General features: G+C 36.2%; 1 protein-coding gene across 4 annotated transcripts in view; it reads left to right on the top strand.

Annotated features, from left to right (window-relative positions):
- Positions 1-22,618, top strand: part of mark4b (MAP/microtubule affinity-regulating kinase 4b) — a 31,749-nt gene that overhangs the window by 5,235 nt on the left and 3,896 nt on the right. For 2 of the 4 annotated variants that reach the window (XM_056473075.1, XM_056473079.1), the window contains exons 6-14: positions 2,468-2,587; positions 2,686-2,785; positions 4,041-4,150; positions 4,233-4,416; positions 5,875-6,086; positions 7,181-7,284; positions 13,586-13,861; positions 16,282-16,364; positions 22,400-22,444. In XM_056473075.1, the coding sequence (XP_056329050.1) occupies positions 2,468-2,587; positions 2,686-2,785; positions 4,041-4,150; positions 4,233-4,416; positions 5,875-6,086; positions 7,181-7,284; positions 13,586-13,861; positions 16,282-16,364; positions 22,400-22,444 (1,234 nt within the window). The remainder of the gene's footprint in view (positions 1-2,467; positions 2,588-2,685; positions 2,786-4,040; positions 4,151-4,232; positions 4,417-5,874; positions 6,087-7,180; positions 7,285-13,585; positions 13,862-16,281; positions 16,365-22,399; positions 22,445-22,618) is intronic. The other 2 variants (XM_056473077.1, XM_056473078.1) reach the window with 2 other exon arrangements.

Raw genomic sequence — 22,618 nt, 5'->3', positions numbered from 1 at the left:
ATTACTGTTTTTAATCTGCCACCATGCTGACACAAATGCATTTGTAGCCCCGTCTTCTTTTGAACAGGGTATCTGCGGTGTCTTAAAATGTCTTAAATGTCAAATACCTAATTTTATGCCTTAAAAAATCTTAAATCCACTGAAATTTTGTCTTAAGGTCTTAAATCATTTAAAAAGGGTTACATCTTTAGATCATGTTAAACGGGTCTGAATTTGCCAATGTCCATGTAAAGCTATACCCAATCGGGCAAGCACCCATCCATTCACTAACAATATATTTTGATAAAAGTTTTAAGAAACGTAAGTCTGAAATTTCATTCATTATGCTCTTAAAATGGTCTTAAAAAGTCATTAATTTGATTTGATGAAACCTGTAGCAACAGTCACCAAAACAGCTCAAAGCCTTTCAGTTTCAAAGAGTTATAAAATGTTATCTGCGTGGTATTTTGAGCTTAAACTTCACATACACAGTCTAGAGCATGGGTTCTCAAACTCGGTCCTGGAGGTCTGGTGTGCTGCAGAATTTAGCTTCAACTTGCCTCAACACACCTGCAAGGATGTTTAATCGAAAACCTAGTAATGCTGCTGTCACACTAGAGTTTGTGCATGCAAAATTCTGTTGTATGGCACTGCGAAAAGGAGCAGGATTAAACCATAGATATATATACTAGATATCGCATAGGGACATGCGGCAATAGCGCCGCCACATTTGTACAGTGCTCCCAGGTCATTCAACCGCTCTAGTCAAGACAGTGTTACTACGTGAAAATGCTGGACTTAAGCGCTGTCTACGGGTGTAGTAACGAGCAGACAAAAAAAACGAAGCGCAAAAGCAAAACATTTCATAGGTAAGATTTAGTTTTTTACGTTTTTGTATATTATTAATTTTTGTGCTAAACAGGTAACATTATTGATGATAATACAGTCTTTTACTGCATTCACCATAAGGCAAAGTAGCACCAACTCACACTAAATACTCAACTTATGCTAGTTTTGTTGAATAGAATTAGCAAACAATGTAAATGAAATATGACAACGAGATGCTGCAGTGCCAGAAACTAGTATTATTGTCGGCTAAGTGAAGGAGTTGTTCATAACAGAGATTCATTCACAAACGAATTGCTCCCTCCGTCAGTATGAGAAGTGAAAGGGGGAGAGGGCAATCAAATAAAAGGAAGGGAGCATAGTACATTTCCATACACACAAACACAAGCTTTTTGTCAGGAATGCCTGTGCGATCACTTATCCATCAGTGTAGAAAAGTGATGTAAATTTATCATTTTGCAAAAAAAATTGCATACTGACCTCCAGGAAAACTCCCAATCATAGATATATGTGTATATGTGTATATCTCTAACTTTGGATGGCCACAGTCCTCCACTGCAGCTTGGTCCCGCATTCATTTCAAAGGAGCGCTATCCTGTACTAAAATGGCGGCTCTATTGACGCATTCCTTCCAATTGACAACAACAGGGCAGGCGACATCTAATGCATATACCTATGGGATTAAATAAGATGATTACACAATAATAAACGCGAGCGATTGGTCCATGTTTTAAATTTCTGTCCAGAGATGTCATGTTTTGATCTTCGATTGATCTCATGCAGTCATGTGATGCGATTTCGCAAGTCAGAGTTCACCAAGCTTGAACTTTCCAACGCAGCGAACTGCGATACTTGTCACACGAGTTTGTCTGACGCATTCATGTGCGTATGAATGGAAGTCTATGAGGAGAAAAGTGCAGTGTGACTGCAGCTTAAGAGCTTGATTAGCTAGCCCAGGTGTGTCTGATTGGGGTTGGAGCTAAAATCTGCACAGGACACCGAACCTCCAGGACCGAGATTGAGAACCCCTGCTCTAGAGACATCTTATTTTACATTTTACAGTCTGCACAAATAAAATATTTTTTTATCAATATACTGTAAATAATATTTCATCTTCTGGAAAAACAAAGGAGTGAAAAATATAATAACAAGTATAAATTATAGTGGCATTTACTGTCCTTACAGAGGAATGGGAACTAGCACCATGTGGGAAATGCAATTACTCATGAGCGTCCCTCATTCTGCATGAATTCAACTGTGCGTTGGCTTGCTCAACCTTAATTACATGTACAGTAAGTCGCTTTGGAAGTTGAAGTGAGCCTTGTCAAGTATGCTTTTGTCAAGTATGCTTAATACCTGACGGTATTAAAACCCTGCATAAAAATATCATGGTTTAACGGTATCACGGTATTATTGATCGTGATATATTCTCAAATCGCCAGCAGATCTTTCAAATCATTTTCAAACAATCCCATTTTGTGACATTTTCTAATTCGTAGCAGTGGCTCTGATGAAATGCTTTACACTCCAGTAATGTAGGTCAAGTGAGCGGTGATTGTGTGTGTGCCGTGGGCTTGATCGGCCCACTGACTGCATCACAATAACATTAGGTGTTGAACAGAAGTGTGTGTTGTTCCCTCAGGAGCTGCGTGAGCGCGTGTTGAGAGGGAAATACCGTGTGCCGTTCTACATGTCCACTGACTGTGAAGGTATCCTGCGCCGCTTTCTTGTGCTCAACCCCACCAAACGCTGCACCCTGGAGGTAAGGAGGAAAAACTGCAGCGGCGGCGTCTCATTGAGTTTGGATGGATGTTGTGGCCTTTAACTCACTTTATCTGACTCCCTGTTCTTCCCTTTCAGCAAATCATGAAGGATAAGTGGATCAATGTCGGGTATGAAAGTGATGAACTGAAGCCTTATATAGAGCCTGTGGAGGATTATAATGACATCAGCCGTGTTGGTGAGAAATGCTGTCATAGCGTCCCTTTTTAGGCCAGAAACAAATGGTTTTTAATCCTCAGTGTCTTGCTTTCCTGAATATTTATAGAACAAAATGTGTTATCTTGTTTGTCTTGTGAATATCTATATTCAAAATGATAAATAATATCATTTATTTGCCACATTGCTTATTGCCACACAATTTTAGACTATACTTCAGTTCAAAAGTATAGTGTTGCTATGATTTTTTAATGTTAAAATTGACAGTCTCTTAGTTATTTTATTTATTTATTTATTTATTTATTTATTTATTTATTTATTTATTTATTTATTTATCGATAACTAATATTAATACCACAATCACTATTATTGATATTATTAATGAATTAAATATTATGATACAATATTTTTAATTTGAGTTATTAATATTTATAATAATAATAATAATAATAGTGCTGCATGGTGGCGCAGTGGGTAGCACGTTCACCTCACAGCAAGAAGGTCTCTGGTTCGAGCCTCGGCTGGGTCAGTTGGCGTTTCTGTGTGAAGTTTGCATGTTCTCCCCGTGTTCGCAAGGGTTTCCTCTGGGTGCTCCCCCACAGTCTAAAGACATGCGCTATTGGTGAATTGGGTAAGTTAAAATGTCTGTAGTGTGTGTGTTTGAATGAGAGTCTATAGATGTTTCCCAGTGATGGGTTGCAGCTGGAAGGGCATCCGCTGCATAAAACATATGCTGGATAAGTTGGCGGTTCATTCCGCTGTGACGACTCCAGATCAATAAAGGGATTAAGCCGAAAAGAAAATGAATGAATAATAATAATAATAATAATAATAGTTATTATTATTATTATTATTATTATTAATACTATTAGCCCTTATGTTTGATACAATTTAAATTAAATAAATAATAATTTATATTTGCAATGATAAAAAGTTATGAATAACACTACCAACAATAATGCCAATAATACTATTTGAATATTATTATTATTATTATTATTATTATTATTATTATTATTATTATTATTATTATTATTATTATTATTATTATTATTAATAATATTAAAGAAAATGAATGAATGCAATAATAGGAAATAGTAAAAACTTTACCTCATTTGCATGTTTTTCATACACATATGGTTAAAACTATTTGATTACAAATTAGGAAAAAATTAGAAGCAAGAGACATGAACCCAGATTGCTCAAGTCTGGTTTAAATCATCAGCTAAACCACTTGCTTGTTTACCAAAATGATTGTTTTCTCTCTGTTCACACAGATGTAATGGTAGGAATGGGTTACTCGCGAGATGAAATCAAAGATGCTCTGACCACCCAGAAGTACAATGAGATATTCGCCACATATCTGCTTTTAGGTCGCAAGAATGAGGTGAGATGGGGATTGCAGCTGACCTGAGATCCCCTGTGTGCTGTCCTGTCGGTGTGTAATGTCTCATATGTCGCCCATACAGGATGGCACGGAGTCCCGGTCGAGCAGCAGTCTTTCCCTAGCACGTGTGCGGCCCAGTGCAATTACCAACGGCACCAGCAAACACTCATCCACCTCCTCGTCCAGCTCCACCTCTGCCTCCAGTCACACTAAACCCCAGCGCAGCGCCTCCACCTACCACCGCCAGAGGAGACACAGCGACTTCTGTGAGCCCTTTTCAGTATTTTTGGCATTGTTGCTGGTATTACCATTATAATGGTTTTTATTCATTCTGAAAAATATATAATTATATTACCAGTTCATGAGAAATAATAATAGTAATTATTATTATTATTATTATATGTAATGCATGGTTTCCGCTACATTTATTCTTCCATGGTGTGGCGCCATGCCAAGATTAATCCCGCCACGGCTACATTACAGCTTCTTATTCAAAACATTCTATTTTTTATAAGCGGGTGATAATCGCACCAAAACGTATTAAAAAGTAAGTGAATTATAACAGCGCAAACTTTTCTGTAACCGTAGTAGTGCTGTGCGTCATTTGTTTAACCCTTTAAGGTTATGTGCTGACTGACTGACTGGCTGACTGTGACAGGTGCGTGATGTGTGAGGCTAGCAAACACAACGTATAGCCGTTTTACTTTATTTCAGGACGCATTAATACGGGAGGCATTCATAAATATTTCTAGCAAATCTAATAAATGCTGGAAACATACTCGTTACATAAACGCACTAAATCGCACCTCAGCAGCGTTTATTTGTGAGCGCACAAGAAGATCTGCACGCTCTTAAAGCGGCTATATTTGAGGGGGCGTGCAAAAAGTTTTGGGCACGAGCAGAAAAAAACGGCGCGCAAGCACAGAGATCCGCATGCTCGTAGGCTATTACATAAATGCAATCTAATACTGCGCTCACGACATTTGTCATTAAAATAACGCCACAGGTAGTAATGCCACAGCTGGAAAAAATCCTAGAGGAAACACTGTAATGTATTGTAATACATTTTACAAATTGCACTATAATAATAGTAGTAATAAAACAGTAATAATAGTAATGATAAAAATAGAATGTATTAATAACTAAATTGTAAAATTATTCCAATTAACAACATTATTAACAGTATTAAAACAGTAAAAAGTGTTTAATCATATTAATATAAATGTATAATAATTAAATATAATAAAAATCTCAAATAGTAGTAAAAATGTAGAGTAATGCTACTGATAATTAATAATTCTAAATTTTAAACTAATATTAATTTATACATTTGTAAATTCAAAACATGATTCAAAAATACACAAATCCAATTCGTAATTCAAAATACAAATTTATTCCTATTATCAACATTATTAACAGCATTAAAACAGTAAAATTGTTTAATCATATTAATAGAAATGTATAATGATTAAATATAATAAAAATGTGAAATAATTGTAAAATAGTAAAAAAAATGAGCGATGATACTGAAACTAATAAATAATAATTCTAAATTTTTAATTAATAATTAATTAATAATTCATATTTGTAAAATAATAATTATTTGTAGTAAAGATATTAATTCTTATAATAATTTAATAATAAAATGATTTTAATATCAATATAACAATATTACAATTAGTTTTTATTCTCAATATTTATTACTGTCTTTATATGTTTTTCAGGTGGGCCGTCAGTGCCAGTAGCCCATCCAAAGCGCAGCCCCACGAGTACAGGAGAAGGGGATCTGAAGGAGGAACGTCTGCCCTCGAGGAAGACCAGCAGCAGTGTGGTAGGCAGTCGCAGCATCCCTCCATCCAGCCCTATGGTCAGCACCGCCAACAACCCCAACAAGTCTGAGATACCGGATCGCCGCAAGGACATCAATGCAACAACGGTAATCAAAACCAGCAAATCCTGTTGTAGGAAATAGTCTGTCAAATATACACTGCTAACCCTTGTGTTTTGTTATAATTTACTACCATTGCGTTATGTTTGTGGCTGTTTTTGCCCCATTGACCTTCATTATAACCATATTTTTTGATTGCAAACCTATGACACCAAAAAATCATGCATTCTTGATTGTTGATCATCAGTTACAGTGCAAGATTGATCATCAGTTACAGTGCTACCAACAATCAAGAATGCATGAGTATATGGTGGCATGGCTTTGCAATCAAAAAATGTTGTTATAATAGAAGTCAATGGGGAAAAAACAGCCACAAACATAACGAAAGGGCAGTAAATTTGCCCAGAGTGTATTTTTCCAAAGCATTTTCCGAAAATATCTGTCAAAATAAGATCTGTCACCAAAAATCATTTCATATGCTAAAACACAGAAATTGGGGCCGAATTAAGCCTCAAAATCACCTCAGAGTGGATGAAAACATCCCCAACAGCACACAAGGGTTAAGATCATTGTACACAAAATTGTGCATTCATTGTATTACAAGTCTTTTAAACAATATGATGAATATTTTATGAGGATTCGACTGAAATTATAGCCGTAAACTGATTTACAGTCATGATCAACACTTTCATTCTATGGAAAAGGGAAGCTGGACATTCAGCTAAAAATAACTTCTTTTGTCTTGCACGGAGGAAAGAAAATCATGCTTCTTTTGAAAGGCACAGTGATGAAAGTTTCTTTTTTGCATACACTATTTTGTTTTTAGAGTAAACAATCTAAATGATCCTTGGGACAGTTCAAGTGCTGTCCATTAAAATGTTGCATAACGTCCCCCTAAAAAAACATCAATAACAACAACAAGTTTCCCCCTGGGATGTAGTGGCACATGTTCATCATCGGGAGTTTCTGCTCACAAAGTGATGTTCGTTTAATGTGCAAACAGCTTGTTCCTGAAATGTTCCATTGGATAAAAACACACACGTTTCTGAGGACAGCAGTGTCAGGGAAGCTTTTATTTAAAAAAAAAATGTGGTGTCTTTCTGTGTTTAAATCCATTATCTGTTTTTTGTTTCGTGCTTTAGAACAACATCCCTGCCAGTGCCATGACCCGTAGAAACACTTACGTGTGTACGGATCGCACCGGCACCGACAGACACTCCTTACTCCAGAATGGGAAAGAAAACAGGTAAAACATGCCTCTGCGTGTAAATGTGCAATAAAGGGATAGTTCACCCCAAAATAATACCCTTTCAAACTTTTGTGAGTTCAATTTTCTGTTGAACACAAAGAAGACATTTTGACAAATGTTTGAAATTGGCAGCCTTTGACGTCCATACCATGGAGCCAGGTCAGTCTCAAAAATAATACATTTTCTAAATATAATTCATACATCCACAACACAATTCACATTTACAAAATCCAATTCGTAAATTCAAAGCACAATTCATAAATACACAAATCCAATTCGTAAATTCAAAACACGATCTGTAAATACACAAATCTAATTCGTAAATTCAATGCACGATTCATAAATACACAAATCCAATTCATAAATTCAAAACACGATTCGTAAATACAAATATCCAATTCGTAAATTAAAAACATGATTCGTAAATACAAATATCCAATTCGTAAATTCAAAACACGATTCATAAATAAACAAATCCAATTTGTAAATTCAAAACACGATTCATAAATACACAAATCCAATTCGTAAATTCAAAACAGGATCTGTAAATACACAAATCTAATTCGTAAATTCAATGCACGATTCATAAATACACAAATCCAATTCATAAATTCAAAACATGATTCAAAGATACACAAATCCAATTCGTAAATTCAAAACACCATTCGTAAATACAAATATCCAAATCATAAATTCAAAACATGATTCGTAAATACACAAATCCAATTCATAAATTCAAAACACGATCCGTAAATACGAAAATCCAATTTGTAAATTCAAATCACGATTCACGAATACACGAATCCAATTCGTAAATTCAAAACACCATTCGTAAATACACAAATACAATTTGTAAATTTTAAACACGATCCGTAAATACAAAAAACCAATTCGTAATTCAAAACACGATTCGTAAATACGAAAATCCAATTTGTAAATTCAAATCACGATTCACGAATCCACAAATCCCATTCATAAATTCAAAACACGATTCATAAATACACAAATCCAATTCAAAACACGATTCATTAATACACAAATCCAATTCATATGGCAAAAATATTAGATTTTTACCTGTAATTTTGCAAATTTGTATTTCGTAATATTGATCTATCTCAATACATACAAAACAAAAAACTCCCAACATTCCTCAAAATATCTTCCTGTGTTCAGCATATGACAGAAACTCTCAAATGTTTAAAATGATGAGTAGGGTGAGTAAATGATGACAGATTTTAATGTGTGTGTGTGTGTGTTTGTGTGTGTGTGCGTGTGTGCGTGTGTGTGTGTGTGTGTGTGTGTGTACTATCTCTTTGAAGTTTCATAATTGATGTACATGCTGGAGCTGAAACGATTTGTTCCTGTGTGCTTGTTTATTGAGATGGATTTGGTCTGTTATGCTTCAGCAGTGGCAGATGGCGACTGCTTAGCTGTCCTTCTATCACCCTCCTCTCTGAGGGAGGTGCAAACACTGGCTGTCATGTGACTTAAAAAGAGCCATAGGAGGCACGTGGATTGTCTGGGTCACAAGGCTGCTTGACTGCTTGACCTAAAGAAGCATCCCTCCCCCAAGCCTTGACATTACAGCACACGTGTCCACACTTGCAAAAATCACCATCGTTATAATATGACAAATACACTGTGAAATAGAAATGCTTACACACAAAATCTTTTCGTGTCACACAATTTTTGAAACCTCTCACTCAAAATGCTAAACAAAATTACCAAACACAACCAAACAAAATGCTACACTTATTCACCATGTCATACACACATCATTTCTGATCACTAAATCACTGTTTTACTGCAATATAGGCCTATAAATTGGTACAAAGAAAAAAAAAACTGGTCCACAATTTGTAGTTTTGTACCTACCACATTATTTCTAAATCCTAAACTCCTCTAGAAAAGAATAGAGGAATTCTTCTCAGACTGGCTCTGGAAAGTGTATGATGGCCAACCCTATGCCCACATGACGCTTCTCCAGGCAAAGGACACTTTTCCCCCCTGAGACCCCACACTCAGTTTTTACTGTATTCTGGAGAATATACTTTTGCTTTACATACAGTATATTTCTGGTTGTGTTGTATGCTACTGTTTATAACTGTAATGTTTGGCCTAATTAATATTTTTTGTTTCTTCATTGCATTTGTGTTTACAGTCTACCTGTTACTCCTCTCAGCAGATTATTTTCACTGTAGAATGTTGTATTGAAATGTAGATGTAAGCCTATGAAAGAGCAAAGAGCTTTAGATGTTTCATTCTGGCGTGTGTTTATAGCATTTTGAATGCAGTGTTGCATTTTGAAAGAGGCTTTTTGCATTTTGTGTGAGCAGTTTTGAGAATAGTGTGTAGAGTTTTGAAAGGTGACGTGTAAGCAGTTGGAAAAAACAAAAAAATAATTATTTAAGACGTTTTTTTTTATTTCTGCTGGTTTATCAGCATCTTTGTGGAAGTGAAAATGAAATTAATTAAATTTTATATATTTTATTTTTCTAAGTCAAACAATCGTACACACGTACACACACACTTTAATCATCAAATCATCAATTTTCAGCAGAAAATTTGAGAGATGGAGGAGTCTGACAGTACAATTGGCTACTCAGTGTATAGAGTGTATACTGGATGTCCAAAAATACTGACTAGTCTGCAATTTTAAAAGCTAATATAAAGTTTGAAGGATAAAAATAATCTAATTTGTGACTTACTAAAAGCAATCAGTTCAATCTCAGCACACCTGAATGAACCATTCATTCCACACACGTTATATTGCATAAAATTAAAGCAAGAATTGATAGTGTGTGGACCTAATTTGATTAAATGTAACATTTTGATCTTAGGAAATCGAAACGTTACACTGAATAAAATCAGGGCAGTATTGATAGAGTGTGAAATTAATTGTTTATTTTTCGAAGTCATGAATAAGATTATTTTTATAACCTCACTGACTTTAAAATAATGTAGTCTTGTAGACTTTGCATATAATATAGTTTTACACTTTAAAATTCTTAAAACTGAATTTTAGTTTTTAAAACTGCGGACCACTCAAATTTTTGGAGCTCAGGTATACACTCTATGCACTCAACCAAATGTACAGTCAGACTCCTCCACCTCCATAATTTTCTGCTTTTAATGACTACAGTGGCTGACCAAGTGTGTGTGTGTTTTAACTGTCCATCAGTGCAGGGTTATTTAGAGCGTTAAGTGAAGTGGCCCCAGGCCAGTGTGCAGACTGAGGCAGCAAGTGAGATCTGTTAGATTTATGCCAGAACTGAGCAAGATGGCGAGGACAGAGGCGGTCTGATGTCAAGCGCTGCTCATCAGAGACGTGAACTCGTCTGAACTGAAGACTATAAGCGCTGGTTGCTATGGGAAGAATCACTATTTCTATTGCACATAAAAAGAGAATGTTTCTGCTTGGCTGTAACACAGCTCTCTATATTAGGTTTAATATTAGGTTCAAACAGCATTCAAGGAGTCTGTGGTAACCACAAAATCTGCATAACCAGCTAGAAAACTATATAAATTGCCTAACAATGCACAAGTAACCACTCAGAACACCAGAACTACATGGCAAATAACCAACTAGTTGACCATAGCATAACATACCAGCCAAAACATTTCAATTCAATTCAATTCAGTTCAGTTCGTCTTTATTTCTATAGCACTTTTACAATGTAGGTTGTGTGAAAGCAGGTTAAAGGGCACCTAGGTTACTCCTTTTTTCAGATTTAAGATAAGTCTTTTGCATCTCCAGAATGTGTCTATAAAGTTTCAGCTCAAAACACCCATCAGATTTTTTATTAAACCTTCTATAAGATTCTATCCTATACCGTTTTGCATCAGGTAGCGGTTTTGTTGTACTGCGCCTTTAAGGCTAGTCCTCCCCGCCCACCATTTCTACGTGCCTTTCTGTTTGCCTTAATCTCCTCCCTCGGCTGCGTCAGACAACAGACAGACTTAAAGGAAGCAGATCTCACATAGCATTTGTGAGAAATACTACAGTAAGAACTTTACCAATGAGTATTTGTTATAGAGTTGCTATGATGAGTCACACGCAATGTCATTACAAAGTTCACGCACACACACAGATATACACACACAAACACAGCGCAGACACACACACACAGACAGACAGCACGTGCGTCTAGCTTTGCACTCTTTTTGCACGCAAATTTGACAGGATACAGGTTAATATCCACTGCTGTATGGATATCTGTTATGTTAATGTACAAAAAAACCTGATTTAATGTCCAAAATATAATTGTTCTGACACGCGGCTGTGGTGATAAAGTAAAGCTGAAGTAAATGGCTGTAATTCATTACACACATGCTCTGTTTTAAAACATTTTAAACTTGTAAAACTCACTCTTGATCACTTTTGATGATGATTGATGATCCTAGCAAACTGAACAGATCTTTTATTCTCGGTTGCTTTGCGCAGGTCCTGTCTTGTTGATTTGATTATACACGTGACTACCGGGACATGTTAATACGTAGCTGTCAATCAATTTGGTGGGCGGGGGGACTGCACTCCTACCTCAAGTTGCGGTCGATCTGAAAACCGCTCCAATTGGTCCACCGTTTTTATGTTGTTAAATTGAAAAAAAAAGCACTGGGTGTGTTTATATCACCCCAATATGACAGTCTATACACAATACCTGCACACATATCTCTTCGAACAGCTTGAAAAGTAGATTTTTCACCATAGGTGCCCTTTAACATAGAAGTTCTAGTAAATTGAAACAGTGTCAGTCCAGTTTTCAGAGTTGAAGTTCAGTTAAAATTTCACTGCTGAAAGTGCAAACACTGAAGAGCAATCCATCGATGTGCAGCTCCACAAGTCATAACCAAGCAAGCCAGTGGCGACATTGGCGAGGAACAAACTTCACCAATTGAAGAAAGTGTAAGAAATAAAATTTCGAGAGAAACCAGGCTCAGTTGGGTACGACCATTTCTCCTCTTGCCAAACTTCCTGTGCGAACAACATGGCAGTATCTGGTAATCCACCCAGAAAAACATAGTAACTGCGTAGCAACACCTTAGTTTCCATCCAGAGTACTATAGTAACTGCATATCAACACAGTAGGAAATACCCAGACAGAGATGCCAGGTCAAAGCAAATTTTCCACCCCAATGTTTGCCACATCTTGTCTGATGTTTTGTGATACACATAGATACAGTATAGATGCTGAAGTACTGACTGACTTCTCGCACACCAAACAACATAATTTGTAACGAGAAGTGATTCAGTTTTCATTTTGTATTTGCGAGAAATCAATACTTTAGTGGTCACAGCATGTGACGAAAGTAGCCAAAACAACCTGCAAAATCAGCCCAATGATGTGGGAACCTGCAACCTTGGCAACACTGTGCCATGAACAAAACTGCATAACACCTGCATAGCAACACCCTAGTAACATTACAGCTGCTATTTCAGAAGTTAATCACCTTAGTAAGTTTGCATTATCATATTATTTGCTCTCTTCCTCTCTCTGTCATTTGTCATTTTATCTCTCCTTTGCCTTGGGTTTGTACTAGTTTAATAAACAGAAAAGGGAAAATGAAGCGATTTCTCTCTTGTCTTCTTCTTTCTCTGTGTCTCCTCTGTCTCCATTGTTCAGATGTGCAGTCATGTGCAGACTTTATTTCCACTAAGAGTTTAGTTTTAATTTGCCTTAAGTGGCTGTTTCTGAGATGGGAATAAGAACACAAGGGAGCTCATGCCTCAGTGACTCAGCATCCTGCCTCACATTTACGCTCAACTAAATCCACACAGAGCTGCCTCACCAAGCGTCAAGATCTGATATCGCTCTAATCGTATAGCTGTAGAGCTCTTACTGTTTCATTCTTGGACACTGTCTTACGGATTAAGTCCTGCCACCAATGTAGCCTCCAGTTATGGCCACAATGACTGCAAATGAGCAGCAATAATGAACATACATCATCACTGATTATCCCTCAAAGCAGCTGTATTTAAAACTAGATTCTACATTTTCTGGCAGAAGTGTTTGCTCATGCAAATCTCGCTGACATATGCTGGGGGTGTTACAGTGCATTGCAATCATGTTGCTGATGTGTCATACTGTTGATATGGTTGGACTGTTTTTCTGGTGCAGGGGTGGGCAAGTTCAGTCCTGGAGCGCCACAGTCTTGCTGATTTTTAACTCTAAGCAAACAGGTTCTTCAGGACCAAACATGCCCATCCATGTTCTGGATGTATGTAGGCAAGTTATTGCGTGTAACTTTGGTTTAGAGAATTTAATTTCATTCCATGTTTTCTGATCTCTTTCCTCAGCTCTTTGTCACATCGATTACCTCCAGCTTCCCCGTCCACCCACAGCATTTCTGGTGCCGGGGCCTCCAGCTCCACTTCATCTGAACGTTCTCGGCTGACGAGGGGCTCCACCATCCGCAGCACCTTTCATGGGGGCCAGCTCCGGGACCACCGGCCTCCCACCCACGCACCTCCCACCTCACCCACCCTTTCCCATGAAGCCAGCCCTCTGCCACACTCCCGTAGCCGTGCCACCACAAACCTGTTCACTAAGCTGACCTCTAAACTTACCCGCAGGTAAGAGGAAAGCGACGGTTTCATCATGTAAGCCTGAGAATAAGCTTTCAAAGATTATAGGTAAAATAGACCCAAAGTAAGTCTAGTTCCATGTCTTCAAAAGCTTTTAAGTTTTAGAGCTAGCACAAGAATATTTATGGCATGTTTACACAAAGTACGATAATTGTAGAGATAACAATAACAATATTCACGAATTATTATTATTATTATTATTATTCAGGAATAATAATATTAAACATAACTATAGTGTGAGCTATATTAACATCTATTCCAACAGGTAAAGATGATTTCAATGATAACTACACTCACCGGCCACTTTATTAGGTACGCCTTACTAGTAGCGGGTTGGACCCTTTTTTGCCTTTAGAACTGCCTTAATTCTTTGTAGCGTAGATTCAACATGGTACTGGAAATATTCCTCCGAGATTTTGGTCCATATTGACATGATAGCATCATGCAGTTGCTGCAGATTTGTCGGCTGCACATCCATTATGCCAATCTCCCGTTCCATCACATCCCAAAGGTGCTCTATTGGATTAATATCTGGTGACTGTGGAGGCCATTAGAGTACAGTGAACTCATTGTCATGTTCAAGAAACCAGTCTGAGATGATTCACGATTTATGACATGGTGCGTTATTCTGCTGGAAGTAGCCATCAGAAGAAGGGCACACTGTGGTCATAAAGGGATTGACATGGTCAGCAACAATACTTAAGTAGGCTGTGGCATTTACACAATGCTCAATAAGTATTAATGGGCCCAAAGTGTACCAAGAAAATATCCCTGACACCATTACACCACCACCAGCCTGAACCGTTGATACAAGGCAGGATGAATCCATGCTTTCACGTTGTTGATGCCAAATTCTGACCCTACCTATCGACTCAAGGCTCAGACCAAGAAAATGTTTTCCAATATTCTATTGTCCAGTTTTAGTGAGCCTGTGTAAAATGTAGCCTCAATTTCCTGTTCTTAGCTGACAGGAGTGGCACCCGGTGTGGTCTTCTGCCGCTGTAGCCCATCCGCCTCAAGGTTCGACATGTTGTGCGTTCAGAGACGCTTTTCTGCATACTTCTTTTGAAACGAGTGGTTATTTGAGTTACTGTTGCCTTTCTATCAGCTCGAACCAGTCTGGCCATTCTCCTCTGACCTCTGGCATCAACAAGGCATTTTCACCCACAGAACTGCTGCTCACTGGATATTTTCTCTTTTTCAGACCTTTCTCTGTAATACCTAGAGATGTTTCTGCATGAAAATCCCAGTAGATCAGCTGTTTCTGAAATACTCAGACCAGCCCATCTGTCACCAGCAACCATGCCACGTTCAAAGTCACTTAAATCACATTTCTTCCCCATTCTGAGGCTCGGTTTTGAACTGCAGCAGATCGTCTTGACCATGTCTACATAATACACTCCTAAATGAAATGAGTTGCTGTCATGTGATTGGCTGATTAGAAATTTGCGTTAGCAATCAGTTGGACAGGTGTACCTAATAAAGTGGCCAGTGAATGTGTATCAGCTTTCACCTATAAACTATAATACTATTCTAATTAATATATTAACCAAAGAAAGAGAACTATAAATACATCCACACCAGTGGATGCAAATTATAAAGATAACTATAATAGCATCCACACCAACAGACAATAACTATAATGATTTTATTTATTATGCAACTACAGTGCTAAACGTATTAGCATCCCAGCCAACAAATAATATGATGAAATCTATAATGTTTTGTCAAATTTAAAAGTTTTTTTTTTAATTTTACAGTTATAGTTCTCATTACCACTATCATCTTTTGATGTGAACCAATTAGAATGACACAGGCTCCACCACTAAAGCCAATCCATTGTCCTGTAGAGTCTAAGGGGGTAATAGAGTTAGATATGCAAGTGCTTGGAGCCTGTAATGTAATTGAGATGTTCAGTAGCTTGTAGAAAAGCTGATGGGGCGCTTTGCTCTTCAGCATTCTTAGTGATATTGTTTATGTGGCTCTCTGGGCCGAAAGCCAAAGAGGACGACTTTTGCAGGGATATGCAACTAGAAGCTCTTTATTAGATTAGAGCAACACTTCCAGCTTTTAAAAGAAACTTCCCGATTAGATAAAGCACCTATCTAGGGGTGACATCTAATGTTTAATGTGCGTTTTCTGCGAAAGTTTTCGTATGTACTCTTTGTATTAACTCTGCCTCAAGCCTCCTGTGTTATTAACCGACAGCTTTAGGCTCCTGCTCCTCCACGTGTCCCTCTATCTCTTGGTCTTGGCTGTTATTGGGTGCTCAGTGTTTCTGTTTTGTTTATTTGCTTTATTTTTCCTTGCTGCGATCTTATTTTTCTCTTGATCTCCCTGTTTTCCTTCCTTCTTTCTGTCTACAACACTGTCCTTCTCTCTTTTTCCTTCCCCTCATCAACTCTTAGGGTCAATCTTGACCCCTCTAAGCGCCAGAGCTCAAACAAGTCAGTCTCGGGCTGCACTCTGCCACAGGGATCAAAAACAGTTAGTAAGTTTTCTTCCTGTTTGTGGCCTTTTCCCATCTCTCAGTCTGTCGAATTACTCACAGTTTCAATGCTCTCTTGCATTGGCGCTGGGTGTCAGAGCACTTCCTTGAGCTTTTAGACATATTTGCTTTAAAAAGGTAAAAAACTATCTGAATTGACACCATTTCTCATCCTCACATCATTCCAAACATGTATGGGTTTCTTCCTTCTGTGTTTAACCTCTTCAGGTGAACTTGCTTCGCTCCGAGCAGGTTTTTCTAGCATAGCTAGGGCAGTATGGTTTATGGTTTTACTAGAACAGCTCCCACTAGTTATCTTCAGTTACACTCATCTCCTAAACCTTACTTCAATTAGGGTTATGAGCCACAGCAGTACTCCAAGTGGTACTGTATTTGAACTGAGGTTGATCTAGCATCAGTAGCTGATGTAACTCTTGAGGCCGGGATAGTAATTACTAGTTGTCCTCCATTACACTCACTCTGTAAAAAATCCATACCTTTGCAAATGGAGCCAGATCAGTCTCAAAAATAATACATTTACAAAATATAATTCATACATTCACAACACAATTGACACTTACAAAATCCAATTCGTAAATTCAACACACGATTCATAAATACACAATTAATTTCATAAATCCAAAACATGATTAAATTATAAAGAAATCAAATTCGTAAATCCAAAACACAATTCATAAACACACAAACCAAATTCATAAATTCAAAACATGATTCATAAATACGCAAATCCAATTTGTAAATTCAAAACACGACTCATAAATACGCGAATCCAATTCGTCAATTCAAAACACGATTCATAAATACGCAAATCCAATTTGTAAATTCAAAACACGACTCATAAATACGCAAATCCAATTTGTAAATTCAAAACACGACTCATAAATACGCGAATCCAATTCGTCAATTCAAAACACGACTCATAAATACGCAAATCCAATTCGTAAATTCAAAACATGATTCATAAATACACAAATCCAATTTGTAAATTCAAAACACAATTGATAAATACGCAAATCCAATTTGTAAATTCAAAACACGATTGATAAATACGCAAATCCAATTCGTAAATTCAAAACACAATTCATAAATACAAATTTAATTCATAAATTGAAACACGATTCATAAATACACAAATCCAATTCTTAAATTCAAAACACAATTCATAAATACAAATCCAATTCATAAATTGAAACACGATTCATAAATACGCAAATACAATTCGTAAATTCAAAACAGGATTCATAAATACACAAAATCCAATTCATTTGGTGAAAACATTTATGATTGTGTATTTATGAATTGTGTTTTGAATCTACAAACTGGATTTTGTAAAGTGAATTGTTCAGTGAATGTATGAATTTTTTTACTAGCACCACCAGTCCAAGCTCTTTTGAAAAACATGCCTCAGTCTGCAATTTTTGCTAAATGTAAAATACATTTTTTCAGGTACATTTTGTTTGACATTTCAGATGGCAAATCCACTAGACAGCGATATCCACATTTTTTGAGAATCTGAAATATGTTATTTTAGGCTATGTTTTATGGTAGTTTTCACATACACATCCTTCTTGTACAAGTGGGGCTTGTCATGCAGCTCAACTAGCAAACCACTGACCTAAACTCAACTTAAGAGAAAAGTGCACTATGACCAGATAGTTTTGCATTGATTTTATCTCTTTTGTGAAGCTGAGCATCCTGAGTACAACACTGTATAAAATGAGCTTCCAAGCAAACAAATCCACAGCAGAAAGGTTGTTCATATAGAGATAGAAAATTGAGGCAGACATTTCTGGTTACAAATCATAGACATCAAGTTGTTTTGTAGTTTTCATTTAGGCAGTGCTGTGCAAAGTACTGGACAAAAATATTCCTTTATTTGTCATTAATGGGTCCCTTTAAATATCACTAGCGTGAAAAGGAACATAAGAAGTTGATGTCATGCTGCCTCAAAGCATTCTTTTTACATAGAAACTGCAGTCAAACATATGTTTAAGTGTGTTTGTGTGGTTTTACAAAAGTGTACTGTACACCGAGGCATGTATGTTCAATAAGCCAGTGTTGCAGCAGAAAGCTCCTACTACTGTTACGCTCACACAAAGTTTAATCCCATGCAGGTCATGGTAACAATGTAACCTCTCCAATTTTGCACGTCCCCCTCTGAGTGTCTCTAGTATGGGAGGTGGCTGTTTTAACGAGAACATTAAACACCATCTAGTGTCAGTTGATAGTGCACACTTTTAGGCTGTGATGTTTTACATGCAGAGCTCCTACTAGCTGACCTGTGTTACACGTAGAACTTGTAGGATATTTTGAGAGCTGTCAGACTCCATATAAGTGTCATATGACTCATATGTAATAGAGTACAACAGTCGGTCCTGAAAGTAAAAATACTCTCATTCATAGAGAAAAAGATTTTTAACAACATGTTATAAACCTTTAAAGACAGTCAGAGTAGCACTTAAGTGTTTCATTCCTACTGATTGGGGTTTTGATCATTTGAATCATTGATTTACCCATAATTTATCCTCACTGAGACTGGAGTTTGCCACCAACTAGCAGTTTTTGTGTCATGTTTATTTATTCACAACAAGGTTATCAATATAAAACTTCAACAAAATTTGTATTATTGTTATACATTTTTTTTTTGTACAATATTGCCCACCCCTAATCACAGCTGGGTAATATTTTTTTCATAACTTACAATTATTAAAGTCACTTTTAAAAATCCTTATGTAAAAAAACACTCCCAGAATCAAGCATCCTGAATAAGTATGTTTTGAACTACAATATAGTAAGGTATTATTTGATGAAAACGTTCCGCTTTTTGTGCCGAAGGAATGAAAAATGTTCTAAGGTCTTAGCATAACATATATAAATCAAAACTTTTGTAGTAAAAAGCTGATTATTTGTGTAAAAGTCATATGAACCAATGTTATACTGCTTTATTTGTTATTTCTGCAACATGACAGCCTCAATTTGAGTTGTATGCTAAATATATTGGTTGTGATATGAGGCATTGAATTCTACATGTTTGGAAAGACATGAGGGTGAACAATTTTGACAGATATGTCCCCTTTGGAGAGCGATTTTTGCAATCATTTATTGTTATGTATCGAAAAGTGCTTTATTTATGTTTGCTCAAGGGTTCTTTTACACCATGGCGCCATACATGTATCACTTTTTCATGCATTTTTCACTGCTTTTACTCATTCACAGGAATATGACTCTTAGCTGGATTCGAGGAATGCCGTTCTATTCAGATTTGTAGTTATTAAAAAAATACAGAAGAATCTGTGTCATGCCTTATCACAAAGCCTAATTTCAGACAAACCAGAGTCCAGCAGGGGCTTCCTCTTTCCTTTTTAAACCCAGATTAGTTATGTAACATGCATTTGATCCTCTCATTCCAAATCTCACTCACCGCTGGCCAAGCTCATTCGCTTCACCTGCTAAAGCACTTGATTTTTCTGTCCAAATATGTTTTATTTGCAAATAACCGAGAGCATTTTCACTGTAATGTTTGAGGAAATGGACAGTACACTGTCCCTTTAAGAGGGAATACACTAACTACCTCATTTGCTACATCATGTGAATGGAAAGTTTCACAAGCGCTCATAAAAGCAGTCTTGAACCGTAGCGCCCTCATGCGGGTCAACTAGCAATTGCTTTGTTTAATAATTACTAATGTTTGTGATGTCTCTCATGTAGAATACTAGATTAATAAACTTAAAAACGAGGTACTACACTTACACAATTAAATGTTGTATGGTGTTATCAACTGTAAATGTTTCTTTAATTTGTGTTACACTGGCATGAAGCAACGGGTGACGTCTCAATAATGCAAGATACAATCTAAATGCGTAATCCAACTTCTATAAATTCCATCACTGTTGTCAAATTCTTTTGTTGTCAGTGGTGAAATTTTTTTGTTTTTGTTTTTGTGGAATGCTGAAGTTGACGTCAGTGTAACAGTGCTGTGGTGTTATGGCAAGCCGTTTTCATATTTAATCTATAACCCATACTAGTATCTATTTTCATGTTACTAGTGCTTATTTGTTAGATACCAGACAGGCAGCACTGGTAAGCAGTATCCCCATAATATTGTTTAACTAAAATAAATGATCAACAAATTAATGTCTTGACAGTCTTTACAAGTGAAGACATTATCTACACACAATATGAATTCCCAATTAAAAAAATACTAACTATAAAACTATATAATATATAAACTATAAAATACTATTTATGAAAATACTTAATTTCCCAGAGATGGATTGCGGCTGGAAGGGCATCCGCTGCGTAAAACATATGCTGGATAAGTTGGCGGTTCATTCCGCTGTGGCGACACCGAATTAATAAAGGGACTAAGCCAAAAAGAAAATGAATGAATGAATGAATGAATGAATACTTAAATCACAGACAAATCCAAATGCCCACCACAAGTGAGCTGCGTACCAGACCAGCTCAGCTTGATGACATATAATGTCTCAGACACTGCCTGTAGTCCAGTTTAGCAACTTGATAGCAGCCGTTGTTTTAAGAAGCGTAACCAATTTAAAAGATCAAGAGTGAGATGTAACTGATGTGTTTTATGTCGCAGAATAAAACGTGAAAGTATCTTGAGTTTGTGTTTGCCACGATTGAACCGAAATCCCATTCAAAATTCCCATTGACTTTGGAACGAGGGAACCGGAACTGCTAAAATGATAACTCGCTTTATCATTTTTTTGTTTGCATACAAATTGACGTCATAGTTCCTCCTCTCTATTAATTGGATACTAGTACTTATGTATTAGATACTAGTACTTATTCATTAAATACTAGTACTTATTCATTAGATACTAGTATCAATTTAATAGATATAGTGCTTATTAATTAGATACTAGTACTTATGAAATAGATACTACAACTTATTTAAAAGATACTAGTACACATTTAGTAAATACTAGTACTTGTTTGAAATGTTACAAGAAAAAATCTTTATTTTACTTGTAAGATGTTTAATTGACTGCACTTCCATTTGGACTAGTCATAACACAAGACGAGTAAAAAAGCAGAACTGACTTGTAAAATAAGAATAGTTACTAGTAATAATTATAAAAGATACTAGTGTCTAATAATTAAATACTAGTACTAATAATTAACTACTAGTTTCTTTAATAGTTACTGTAACATCTAATGAACTGGTACCAGTATCTATCCAATAAGTGCTAGTATTTATTAAATAGATACTAGCATATAATGAATAAGTACTAGTATCTAATACATAAGTACTAGTATATATTAATTAGGTACTAGTATCTAGTTAATAAATACTAGTGCCTAATGATTAACTACTAGTACATAAAACATGTACTAGTCCCAGCTGGAATGCATACTAGTCAAAACTGAATAGCTGATATCTCAATGACAGATCCCATAGAAATCAGTGGAAAAAAAAATTGTTACTACAGAATAGTTACTAGTCACTATTAAAATAAGCACTAGTGTCTAATAAATAAGAATTAGTATCTATTTAATAAGTACTAGTACCCAATGAATAAATTGTATCTATTAAATTGATACTAGCATCTAATAAATAAGTACTAGTATCTAATGAATAAGTAGTAGTATTTAATACATAAGTACTAGTATCTAATTAATAGGTTCTAGTATTTAATGAATGAGTTCTAGTATCTTATAAAAAGTATTAGTGTCTAATGAGTAAGCACTAGTATATTTTTAAAAAGCACTAGTAACTAAAGAATAGGCACTAGTATCTAATGATCTAAGTGTTCGTATCTAATGAATAAGTACTAGTACTTAATGGAAAAGATAATATCTAAAAAATAAGCACTAGTTACATGAAAAATCAAACTAGTAGGGGTTATAGATTAAATGTCAAAATGGCTTGCCATAGTGGTGTTAGATGTGAGCTCGTTTGATTGGCTGTTTGAGGAGGGCGGGATAAAAAAAAATGCTAATCGCTGCTCTATTGGCTGATTGATTCCTAACATGAACCTTTTCTTCTTCTTGAGGGTCACAGACGAACCTGAGAGAGTCTGCAGATCTCCGGTCACAAGGTGAGTGTTTTCTTCATGTTTTTAAAACACAAATATGGCTCCTTTTCTTCTTCTTCTTAAAAAAAACATAAAAATAAGTTGAGTAAAACAAAATAGCTGCCATAGAAGACAAGGAAGCAACTCACAATCGAGAAAGACAAATAAATTAAGAAAATTCACCAATGATAGTACAAA

The sequence above is a fragment of the Danio aesculapii genome, chromosome 15 (genome assembly GCF_903798145.1).
Source record: "Danio aesculapii chromosome 15, fDanAes4.1, whole genome shotgun sequence".
Taxonomy (NCBI): Eukaryota; Metazoa; Chordata; class Actinopteri; order Cypriniformes; family Danionidae; genus Danio; species Danio aesculapii.
The sequence above is the reverse complement of the archived record's forward strand: the minus strand, read 5'-3'. Positions and strand labels throughout refer to the sequence as shown.